Source organism: Protopterus annectens, chromosome 1.part1 (assembly GCF_019279795.1).
Source record: "Protopterus annectens isolate FY-2018-M chromosome 1.part1, PAN1.0, whole genome shotgun sequence".
In the NCBI taxonomy this organism is placed as follows: Eukaryota; Metazoa; Chordata; order Ceratodontiformes; family Protopteridae; genus Protopterus; species Protopterus annectens.
In genome coordinates this window covers 1,823,829,828-1,823,842,894 of record NC_056726.1, presented here as the reverse complement: position 1 = coordinate 1,823,842,894, position 13,067 = coordinate 1,823,829,828, and the positions used below count along the sequence as shown (strand labels likewise).

Here is a 13,067-nt window from a genome sequence, read left to right as displayed (position 1 = left end):
GTTTACATATATGCATTATATTCCAGCATTTTAACAGCTTTTAGCCACTTAACATTATAGTCTGTGTCCTTGGTGTATTGTCTTATCTGATGATACAGAGCCACAAACTGAATGTGGCTGTGTGGATATAAAAGTGTGTCATCTTAACTGGTATCAGTGCACTTAAATATGGTATAGCCTGGTAGATTATACAGGCAGTGCATATTTCTGAGTGAGGCAGATTGTCTTTGTACTGTGAAAGACTTTAAGCTAGTAACAGTCAGAGCCATAACTAAGATGGGGTAAAGGAGGCAACTCGCCTGAATGCAAGCTGTTAGTGGGAGTGATTGTCAGGTACCATTTGTGTGAGAGTATAGTACCAGTACTGATTTATGAAGATGCAAAAATATCACTGCATCATAAGGAAAGGAGATATTGCATTTGTTGTCATGGCTGAAGCACTCATTGATTGAGTAACTGTAGCAAACTGCCTATTACAGTTGTAGCAAGCAGTTTACTACCCTGCTATAATTACAGGAGTGTTGAAGAACTTATTTGTTTTGATTTTTTTTTTATTTTGGTCCTCACCTTTGAGAAGAACAGGCTTTGGTTCAAGTAACAAAGATTGAGCTGAGATGCACATTGTTGTACTGGAGGACGGTGGGAGGCTGGTCCAAATGCTACTTCTGTCATTCAGCTTACATTAATAGATGACTGATAGTTATGTTAGAGGTAATGACTTCCGAAATTTGAAAATCTTCCATCCCTCCAACCTGTAATATGACTCCTTCTCCCTAGTAGACTGAAAATCTAATGTCAAGCAGTTATTGTAAGGGAAGGAAATTCATTGGTGGAGAGTGAGACTTCAGGTCAATTCATCATTCAAAGCACAGCTATTACCCATAGGTGGTGACCACCAAAAGACAATAATTAAGTCAGACACCTTCTGTTATGATGGTAACCACATATCTTTCTAGACTTAGTGTAAAGCTTTGTTGTAGATGCTTGGTCACTTTGTGCTCCTGCACTGTTTAAGGATGATGTCCTTCCATATCATTGTTGCAGTATTCATAACAGAAGGGATTTCATGCCAAGGACAGTCCAACATCTGATCAGTATAACAAAGACTTTAATACTTACAGGCACCGTACGTCACATATACACTTCCCATACAGGATGTGGGGCATAAAGGTGATGTACAGATGCACATACTCAGAACTTCTTTGCTGACAGTCCAGTGCCGTCATTGAACATTGCCCTAAACACCTTTCTTTTGTGCTGGTTACTGAGCCATTTCTCAGATAAGTGCCCCATTGGGGTTTCTCCTTGTCTTTTTTTATTTAGTGTTGGTTCATTTCATGTTATCCAGAAAGGGAAAATGTCTTTGTGGTAAGCAGATACCCCATAAATACCATGATGACCAGTGTCTTTTCTGTTTGGGTGCTTCCCAGTACCATACACAGTGTTCTATCTGCCAAGCTTTTGTCCCTAAGACCCTACATAGTCGTCTCTCCTCCTTATCTATTTACCTTGAAAACCAGTGTCTTAAGTTCTTGGCTCTAGGTGCTTTGGTGGAGTCTTCCTTACCCAAGGGTCAACAGTCGGCCAAGAAAAAGGTCAAAAAACTTAGGTCTGATACAGCTACTTCCCAGCCTCCCACCAATTTCTCTGTCAAGGCTAGTGAAAGCCCAGAGGACCATTTGTTAGCTGCTTCAGATTCTTGTGCTGCAACCCCATCAGGTGTCAGCATGGATCTGACTTCTTGCACATCCTCAGAGGCTTTACAAACATCTGCTGCAGACGTTGAGGGGAAACCTCAACTAAGTATTTCTGAGGGACCTAGGGGGATTCTGTAGATGTTCACGAGGGAGGAGATCCCTACCACACTTATTGAGTGTTGCCAAGGGTCTGACCCTCACAAGATGTTTCATGCAGATGTCCTGCAGAAAAAGAAGCAGAAAACCAAGCATATTTCCCCTGCAGTTAAGGATCCCCAATGAGAATAGCAGGATTTTACGCATGGGTTGTTTAATGCCTTAATGGCTTTAAAGCCTCCTCAAGAGATGTCTGTGCCTGCCTCTCTCTCTGGTTTTCCACTTCTCTTAAAAGACCTAGGAGTCATCTGATGAGGATCAGGATTTGGGGGAAGAGTCTTTAGCCTGCTCTTCTCAAATCCCTTCCTCCTTGGACTATGATTCAGAGGAAGAGGATTCTGTTAGTCTAAATTCCCCTTTAGAGGGGAACATACCTCTCAACTGTACAGATTTTCCCAGAATGTTCAGAGTTGTACCTCATATTTTGGGTCTGTTTCTCATACATTTGTGGTTTTCTGACAAATTTGCGGTTTGAAGCCATAAAATAATGACAGACATTTGAGTTTCAGGCTTTATACCCTTCAGAAATTTCCTGCTAATACAAAAACTTTTATTCTGTTAATTTTCTAAGTTTGTAAGATGAATATTTAAAAAGTGTCCCTATTTTGGGGCCTTTGTTCCCTCATTATTGATGTCTTTGTCCAGATTTCTTGCTCTAAGAGTTTGAGAGGTATGGTGGGGGACACTGTTAACTGCATGATGGAATTTTTTAAGTGGGATTGCTGTCATGTTTTTGATGTCCAAAATAGGTATTATGAGCTCCTTCAGATGAAGTCTTCCAAGCCCTCTGCTGTTCCCCCAGTTCTGGCTTCCCTCCTGGATACCTCTTCAGCACCTTCTGTGGCCCCTGATTCTAAGCACTCAGCTGCCAAGAAACCTGTCAGATTTTTACAAGGAAGGTGCCTAATGAATGTAAATTTCTGTATAAATGTTCTGCTGATGATCCTTCTGTAGTGTCTGTCTCTTCTGACAAACTCTCCAGGCTGTTGCCATCTACCAAGCTGTTACTTCAAAGATAGTAGAGCCATGGAGAGGCTGGGCAAAAAGGATTATATTACTGCCACTTCATCTTTTAGGGCCATTAATGACCACACTCATATGACCAGTTATGTTTTAGCCCTCCTTTCTCAAGTTCCTCAGGTAATTTCCAGTCTTCCTGACTCTGAGGGGAAGGCTTCTGACCTTTCCTTGTTGAGTTCCACCTCTTATGTTGCCCGTCACACTATTAAATGCAGCTAATGTTTCCTCCAGGGCTGCTGCATTTGATTCTGTTATGAAGCGTTACTCTTGGCTTCATCTTCAGGCTTTGCCTGATGACATTATAGCCAAACTAGTGGATGTTCCTTTGGATAATAAAAATCATTTTGGTACTACTTCTGAACTTTTTAAGACTCTCCAGGGTAAGGGCAAAGCATTGCAGGAGTCAAGACATATTTTTGTATTTTCTATTCCAAAGTTGTAGAGGAATTTCCCCTCCAAATTTGCTTTTGTTCACAGGCAATGTCACCCTCTGCGCAAAGGTAAAAAGGGTTCTAGATATGTGCCTCATGCTAAGTTTACTGAGATCCTGACTTCCCAGAAGCCTACATTTTAGGATAAGCCAGGTTCCATTTGACAATATGCTTTCCCTTTCCCTTAGCCAGGTTCCGTTATCCTGCCATCTTGCCCTGTCCCTTCCAAATTTGTTAAGAATCACAACAAACTCTTGGGTTCTGTCCAGTATCTGCCAGGGGTATTTCATGGTTTTGAAATCCCTTCCTCACTTTTTGGACATCCCTCATCCTCCTTGGGAACAAATTCCTCTTTTCCAAGAGATGATTCATTCTCTGTTGATCCAGGGCATAACTCAAGCTGTACCGCCTGCCCAGTTAGAGAGAGTGTTTTATATTCCAGAATGGTTTTGATTGCTAGGAAGGAGGGCACTTGGAGACCAATTTTTGCCCTTTCCCAGCTCAACACCTTTCTTAAGATTCCTTCCTTTCGATATTGTCTCTTCAAATCTTATGTCCCCTTCTTCTTCCCCAGGTCTTTCTGGTCTGTCTGGATCTCAAGGATGCCTGTCTTCATATCCCCATCCATCCACTTTTCAGGAAATGTTTGTGTTTCTATTTCTTCCTTGTATTTTCAGTTCTCTGCTTGGCCCTTTGGCCTCTCTACTGCCCCAAGGATATTCACCAAATGCCTTGCTCCTGTCATTGCCTTTTGCAGGACAAGATAGGTTCACATCTTTCCTTATCTGGATGATCTGCTCATTCAAGTGTCCTCCCCTGAGGCTCTGCTTCAATATCTCTAGTTTACTATTTTTCTGTTCTAGTGTCTGGGGTTTACCATGAATTTTCAAATCAGTTTCCCATGAATTTTCAAAAATCAGCTCTTGATCCCTTCTCAAGATCATGTTTTCCTTGGTTGAGAATCCAAACAATTCCCATGCTGGCATCTCTGCCTGCTCCCTTCTCAAGATCATGTTTTCCTTGGTTGTAAAATCCAAACCATTCCCATGCTGGCATCTCTGCCTGCTTCCCAGGCCCCATCTCTTATGCTTTATTCGAGTCTTTTTTTTCCTCTGAATTCAGTCACAGCCAGGTGCTTTCTCAGGATCCTTGGTTCATAGCTTTCACCTTTTCCATGCCTCCTGTGACCAGGCTGCACATGAAAAAGATACAGTGGTACCTTAAAGTCGGTGTGGCATCAACAGTGCCACCCTTGGACTTCCCAGTCCCCTTTCTTCCTTGTTTCAAGCTTGAGCTTCAGTGGTGGATTCATCAACTTCCTCTCAACCTGGGATTTCCTTTCCAGACTTCAACCCAACTCAAGAGCTCTTTACAGATGCCTCAGACAGAGGATGTGGGTTTTCTTCAACTCTGCCAAGGTTCAGGGTCTCTGGCCTCTTCATCAGAGGTCAGACCACATCATTATAAAGGAGATGAGAGCTCTGTTTCTAGCTCTTCAAGCTCTTCAGGCTTTTCATTCTGTCTTTCATCCCAGGTCCCTCAACATTTTCACAGACAACACCACAGTGATGGGATATGTCAACAAGCAAGGAGATACAAGTACTACTTTCTTTGCAGGCTAGCTCTTCAGGTCTGGGATGTAGCTGTCCAGTATGAAGTGCCTCTTCAGGCTGTTTACATTCCCTCAGAGCACAATCTAGTGGCAGACTCTTTGAGCAGGTCCAGCGCATGAGTTCATGAATGGATGCTTCACAGAGATGTGTTCCTGGACATTGCCCATCGGTGGGGTACTCCTCAAGTAGATCTTTTTGCATCCCCTCTGAACAGACACCTTCTATTCTCTTCCAGAGTCTCAAGTCCTCTGGCTTGGAAAGTGAGCACCCAGTCTTTTCCTTGGAAGGGGATATTTCCGTACACCTTTCCTCTGCTACTGAGAGTCTTGCACAAGATCTGTCAGGACTCTCCCAAAATCTTGTTAGTGACTCCATTTTCACCCAGAAAGCATTGGTTCCCCCTTTTTTCTCACTTGCCTAGGGGCGATCACCACAAGTTACCTCACCTGGTAGACCTTCTCACACAAGACAAGGTGTCTCTTATCCATCCTCACTTCCCACTGTTCAACTGATGCTGTGGATGGTAGGGTTTTGATCCCCTTTAGGCACCTGTTTTCTGAGGATGTGATTTGGGTCCTGCAGGAGGCCAGGAAACCCACTACCAAGCAATCATATTTGTCCAAATGGAAGAGATTTTCTCTCTGGTGCCCCTTTTGCCATCACAATCCCCTATCTGTGGAGTTTCCTCTGATTCTCTCTCATTTCTGTGATCTACTCCATGCTTGGTTGGCATATTCTTCAATTAAAGCCCACCTATCAGCAATTTCTACATATCTGCCCCTGACTCCTCCTCTGGCCTCTAGATTTGAGGTCAAGCAATATCTTTAAATGCATCCTTCATATTAGGCATCACAGCACAGGAAGCATATTCCACCTTCCTGGGACCTCAGTTTTGCTTTTGAAAAATTGACTCAGGCTCCTTTTGAGACTGCTGCTTCAGCTTCCTTACAACATTGTACTTGGAAGATTGTTCTTTTGGCTCTCACTTTGGCCAAGAGGGTGTTTGAACTTCAGGCTTTCATGGCTGTTCCTTCTTTCTTAGTTTCCACAGATGCAGTCTCTGTCTTCGTACTAATCCTTCTCTTATGCCCAAGGTGGTCAATGTGCTGTCCTTCAATCAGTCTAGTCATTTGCCTTCCTTTCATGCTTCTCCACAGTCTTCCAGTGAGAAGGTTCTTCATACCTTGGATTTGTGTAGACAGCTCAGATATTATTTGGGCAAAACTAAAGTTATTCACAAATTTATGCAGCTTTTTGGCCCCTTTAATCCTAAGTCTTTGGGTTTAGCTGTTTTTAAGCAGACCATCTCTTCCTGTATTTTTAAAGCCATTTATTTTTGTTATTCTTTTCATGGTGAATATCTGTCATCTTCAGTAAAGGCTCATTGTACCAGATCTGTTTCTTCCTCTGCTGTTTTTTTCAAGGGGCCAGATACTAATTCCATCCTTGAGCCTGCTACTTGATCTTCTGCTCATACCTTCACCAAGCATTATAAGTTGGATGTTATTTCTAGAGCTAGACTTGGCTTTGCCAGTGCTATCCTGCATGGATTTCTAGAGGGCTTTTTAGTGCCATCCTCCTCCCAGGTTTCCTCCTGAGATTTTATATGCTCCCTTCTGTTATGAATACTGCAACAGTGATATGGAAGGACATAGTACAGTTGTGTTAAATCTTACCATAACAGTAGATGTCCTTTTCTTCACTGTTGCAGTATTTTGCTCACTCCCTCCTGCCCCTTCTGATGTAACCGGTTCTTCTTGCCCTCCTGGCTGAGAGGCTGTCCCTAGGGACATCCTGTTCCTCCTAGGGTTTTTTTAATTCTAAGTATGTCCATCCGTACATCACATTTATGCCCTACGCCTTGCACAGGGAACTTACATGTGACATACAGCATCTGTAAGTACTAAAGGCTTTGGTATACTGGCCAGGTGTTGGGCTCTCAATGGCATGAAATCCCTTCTGCTATGAATACTGTAACAGTGAAAAGAAGGACATCTACTGTTATGGTTAAGATTTTGCATAACTGTACTTTCAGGATGCTTTCCTTAAAATTATTGAATTTAAAAATTATTAACATCTAATTCTGAAAGTCACAGAGAGACAGAAATGCTAAACAAAGTATAATGATTTTAGTAATTAACTAAAAACAGTAACCTGTGCTTTTTTTTCTTTTTTCAAATAGGTGTGCAGAGTTAAACCGTCCTTCAGAACTTTCTTACCAAGTTATAAACATACAAGCTACAAAGGTATATGTTATTTATCTTAAGTGAGACCTTCAGATGTGCATTATAGTTCTTTGGCAGAATGTCATAATTGTCATGTAGATTTTTTTCAAAAGTGCTTCATCTAACTGAACCATACTTGAGATTTGTTAACTAAGGTTTTGTGTTTGATGCATATAATGGGAAGATGCTGCTTTTAGGAGACTGCATCATTTACTCTGTAGGTGGCATGCACTTTTTGATGTTGGAAAGCTCGTAAGGCTGCAAGTTCTATACCCCCACCAGGCAGCTGGATTCCTATGTTACCTCAGGAGCTGAAGTGTAACATGAGGGACAATTGCAAGTGCTGCCATTTGGACAATACATTAAAGTGAAATCTTTTCTGCATGAACTGCTGGTTATTGACTTGGATAGATTCCATGGCACTTGTCCATAAAGAGTAAAAGAGTTTCCCTGCTTCTTTGTTAAATTTTCCTAGTCAGTTTGAATACCTTGTATTTCACTATGCTATCTTCATAGCCCCAGTGGGATCTCATTAGTCATCATATTATAGTAAATGTTAAAATCAAAAACATTTAGATTGGCCTGGAAGTAACAATTTATAAAATTAAGCACAGTGCTTTATTTTGCAGTCATTGTAAGCATTTTGGTGCAGTGGTGACTATGACATTATTTTATTTGCAGTCTACCACTATCACAGGTACAAAGAAACAAGATCCCATCAGTAACATAGGATATGGAATTATATGTTATGCCGTGTAATATTCTGAAGAATTTGTTTTGAAACGTGTTTTGTCTTCATATTATTCTTTCCTGATTTCTCTATGTATTACTGCAGATGTCAGAAACAAAGATCCATCACATCTATCTAAATAGATGTGGTAAAGATTTCCATCTTTAATGTAAATTTACCTAGGGCCTTATCTCATTGTGTAACTTCAGTAAGCACTATAAAAATATGACATTGACAAGGCTGCCATATTAAGAATCCTCAAGGCACTTGAAGTCTTGATCTTGCATAATCCAGTCTGTCCACATCAAACAATATGACTGGTTACCACATGTAGCACTCATTTGGCATCGGTGGGCTTTCTCCAGGACTCGTACTCCACCCCTTATCCATTACTGCATCTCATTTCCCTCTTCCTTCTGGGTGTCTTTGCCATGAAAAGCTTTAAATGGTGTTCCTTAGGCTTCAGCTTGTTTTGTGTTGAATTTTTTGTGTATTTCTGGGCAGTAAATACTATTTTCCTTTTTGAGATGTTTATCTTAATCAGATGGACTTCAGGTTTTACAAATAATCAGTTTACTTTTTTCCTTCCCTATTCCCATTTTAGGCCATTGCAGTAGGCTGATTTTATTTATCGCTTCTCTCTTTCTCTTTACTGGAAATTTATTTTGCTTGCCAATGTGTTTTGCTCCCTGAATACTTTTGCCGCTATATAGTGTTTATTGATGGATTGTCTCTTGGTGATTGCCAATTTAGTGATATGGTGGCAAAATTCCACCACTTGACATACACATGTGTCATGCACCTTGGAGTTGGATACCTTGAAGCACTGTGCAAAGTCTGCAAAAGTTTAGGAACCACACACTCCAGGAGCACAAAATAGACTCATTCAAAAGGTCAGACAGCAGAAAAGAAGAAATGAATAAAGATGAATGGAAGACAATAGACTGCCAAAAGATTCTGATAAAGGTTCATCTTCGTAAAGCTGCAAGAACTGACTTGAAATTGGCTAGGTCTCGTCTCTTGTCTTCTTACTACTGATCAACCATTGTAATCTGAGGTGTTCCAGCCAGAGATCATTGTTGTACTGGAACTCATTCCAAAGAGAAGACTTTAGAAGGTATCTTTGGAACTCTGTAGGTTCTTGGAGACAAGATCTTCCTCCTCTATATCAATGAGATTTTCTAGGTGGGTGTAGAGTCCTTTAATATACTTGAATAAGAGCCGTATGACAAAGGCCTTGGCTAAGATCCAATCAGAGCTCGGTGTGCACTCTTTTTGCTGCACCTCTGTTTACTAGAGATTGACCCTTGTCCTCCACATCCTATGCTTCTACCCTATTCCCTGTTCTAGCACAGGGAGCTTCAGGACCAAATGTTGTTTCTGTGCCATCCATATCAGTGCTCCTGGCCCTTCACCCGTCTGCACTGACTCACTTGACAGTGGTGGCGTCAGCATAGAATCTTTTGTTGCTGAGGTTCATTATGCACAAAGCAATTGACACAGATGAGTTAGCACTGGCTTTGCAATTGATACTCTGTGTACTTTTTATGTTGTTGTCATCATTGGCATTTGAACCTTCTGTGACAAAGAAATCAACAGCACAGGGTGCAGCATCAGCATCAAACTTCAGTACCTACAGCTCAGAGATGATTTTCTGAGGTTCAGTGTAGGTGATAAGACCAATAGCAAGACCAGTGGTGTTGGTGCTGACAGTCTCAACTCTGCCAATGAAGGCTTTAATGTGGTTTTGTGGCAACCGCCTAAGTTGTTAAGACTTCACAGAGGCACCCTCTACTTATGGCTTCACCCCATGGCACCTCTCAAAATTTCGAGCCTTACATTTCTTATCATTGTCCCAACAAGAGCCAGTACCAAAAAAACAGATCATCTGTGGAAAATCCCTCTTCTGAGAACTCAGATGGGTCCACTGCAAGTGCCCTGAGAAAGAGGAGGTGCTAGAGGAGGCACTTAGAATCTCTTCCGGGGTCCCCCCTCTCCAGACATAGATCTCAGTGAAGGGGAGCCCTCCCCACAATCTCCTACAGAAGACCTCAACTTTTAAGAAATTTGTGGAGGTCCTGGAATTAATGAAGTAGAGGGAGTCCTGGCCTATAGGCCCAAGCTCACCTGTGCAAGATATTCTGCAAGTAGTTTTTTGTTCTGCTCCCCTATGTCTTGGGTGGCAGTGGCGTAGCTAGAGTTTGTGCCACCCAGTGCTGTCTTTGAGTTTGCCAGCCCTCCCCCCACACAAAATCATGGCCAAATGGTGCCCCCCCATACACAGCCCTCCCCCCCTGCAGACATTCCAGTGTCTCATTAATTGGCTATTTTTCCCCATTTACTATAAACACTGTAAGGTGCATACTGCTTTATGCTTTACTTCTTTAATGATTATTTGGATTTAATTTAAAACTTTTATTTTAAATTTTATAGCACAAACACTGATAGACGTCTGCTAAACAAAGCAATACAGTCTCGCAATGAAAACAGACTTAGCATTAAAACTTCTCCGCCCTTGAAACTCACATTCATTGAAACAGCATTGAAACCCACATTCAAAGAAAATGCATCTGGCCAGCGGTGGATAAAGTTTACCTTTGGACTGCTTTCAAAACCACAAGCTCCTTGCACACATATTTAAGACTATGCAAACGTACGTATTCTTTGATTCACCTTCCTGATTGTATTAAATTACATTCCTTATATAATACAGCACCCTTGTTAGAGCATGCTTTAAATTTATTGTTTTGAACATTTTCCAGTAAGCAATGAAACAAAATGTATGAACCAATAATGACAAAAAAGACCAATTCAGAACATTTCCATCGTAAAAGTCTACTCAAACTTCTGTCATTACAATTCAACAATATCAGTAAGTATGCACAATCTCTGCAGACGTAAAAGTCATCTAAATAATTCCACATTAAAGAGATCTGTAACTAATGAAGAAGTTGCTGCTAGCAAACAACTTTTTATTTCAAAGGTGCCTGTTGCCCTTGAAGAATAAATTCCCTATATTATATTAAAAAAATGAAAAGCTAGTAATATTGCAATAGGAATTGGATGGCAACTGATAACAGGTTCATAGTTACTATGTATCTCTTCCAAAGGAGGACATTCTCAGGACTGCAGCATTCACCCCCTTTAAAGTACAACACAGTACACTATCAGCCATCCATCTACAAACTGTGGAAGTAGAACCCACATCCTTCTGCATCAAAAGCAAGTATACTACCTGTTGTGCTACTAACAATGCAAACAGACTTGGCATAAGCAGCACTAAACTATGCCTCTGAAGCTCTCAGCACAAGAAATCTGGAAAATCCAAAATTTATTTGGGGGGGGGGGCAAAGGCCCAAAACCATTTAAAACCACAGTTTAAACATTGCTTGTATAATCTTAGAAGGTTTCTAGAATAAAATGTGTTGTGTTACCATGCATTTCCTGAAAGATAGGAAAAGTGAAACTTAAATGGCTATCATTATTAAGTGAATTGACTTCTCACTGATTTGCCAGAAAACCACATATTTTAAGAGGAATAGACCAAAATTATGAGCTAAACATTCCAGACATTCTGTGAAAATCTGGACAATTGAGAGCCATGTGCTCTACTCCTTGAATCAGAAGTGGTGGTATGGGTAGAGAATTCACTCTTGCTTCTTCTACCCAAGTTACAGGGTTTGAGCCTGAGTAACACAAACCACCAGGTATACCTATCTGTGGCAATTTATACACACACACACACACACACACACACACACACACACACACACACACACACACACACACCAGGGGACGTCGTCGGCAGCAGATCCACTGTCAGAAATGGAACAGGGGACATCGTTGGCAGCAGATCTGCTGTCTGTACTGTATTTAAAATTGCGTGGGCAGACAGGAAGAACATGATGTCTGTGCGACAATGTGCACACATACACATGATGCAACCAGACCAGAAGAACAGGCCGGGATCTTTCTTAAAGGATAACACCCTTAAAAACATTTTTTTTAAATTATGCTATTAAAGTGAATGTGACAGTCCCAAAAGTGTCGTCCAGGGTGTGCCACTCATCCCCCCCACCTATGCCACTGTTGGGTGGTCCCTCCTGCCAGTTGCATGATTGATCTGGTCATGGAGAGAGTTTGGTGAGAGCCCAGTATGGCTCAGCCTATTCCCAAGACAAGTTGGAGTTATTTGATAAAAAAATGTAATTTATTTCTCCTCTGCCCAACCAGTAATTTAAATTCTTCTGTTACTCAGTGGTCAAAATCTGTCAAAGTAGGCAGTTTTCTGGGTGGGAAGGGTTCTCTGGTAGGAAATCTGGAGCTGTCTGAATGTTTGAAACATGGGGATTACCCATGTGTTCTGATTACTGAAATGACACGCATGAGGCAAAAGACCTACGAAAACAGTGAATTTCTTTTGCAGGTCTGATTTTCATTGTTTGCAGGCTGAGACAGGTTGTCAGTTTGTCCTCTGAAACCTTGTTCAAATGTTACCAGCTCTGCCATCCTCCTCTTTCAAATGTTACTATTTTAACCTACAACTGTCATAGTGATCTGATTGGTTTGTGTCACTTAAGTAGAATCTTACTGACTAATTTATTATTGTGAACAAGTCCATCCTTTAGAGCAGTAGGTTTCTTTATATCATCCCAAGCACAGAGGAGAAGTGCCTTCTTGGTCCTCCACAAGTTTGTAAGTAATATTAAAATGAGGAGGGGAAAACTGAAGAGAATGTTGGGTGAATTCTTACACCTATGCACAGAAACTCTTAGCTTTTGATGTTGGTGGTATGGCTACAAGCCATTAGTAAAACCTGACAGACTGTTAAGGATTTGCTGGTCTCACTTTACAGTTATTCCTAAGCTATATCAGTAATGGGTTATGATTGTTCTGGACCATCCAGTAAGAGAAGTTGCTGATTACTAATGTCATAGTGCTTTGAATGATATACTTACAGAAAATAATATTACTAGAGGCGAATATCATTCCATTCTCACAAATCTGTGTTATTTATTGCACTTACTGCTTACATTTGATATGTCATCTGTACAGTTGTGCCTTACTTTAAATTATTACTACCCATGCTAATCTGTATTAAAAAAATTACCCTGTATACCAGTATATTAAAACACTGCTTTTTTATCTTTGCTAGTTTATTGATTTATTCCTTTCCAATGCTCACTTTATACCAT

The 13,067-nt window shown here is 41.0% G+C and overlaps 1 protein-coding gene across 1 annotated transcript in view; it reads left to right on the top strand.

Annotated features, from left to right (window-relative positions):
• OSCP1 (organic solute carrier partner 1) overlaps positions 1–13,067 on the top strand; it is a 789,745-nt gene that overhangs the window by 759,130 nt on the left and 17,548 nt on the right. The window contains exon 9 of the mRNA XM_044084814.1: positions 7,100–7,163. Coding sequence (XP_043940749.1) covers positions 7,100–7,163 — 64 coding nt within the window. The remainder of the gene's footprint in view (positions 1–7,099; positions 7,164–13,067) is intronic.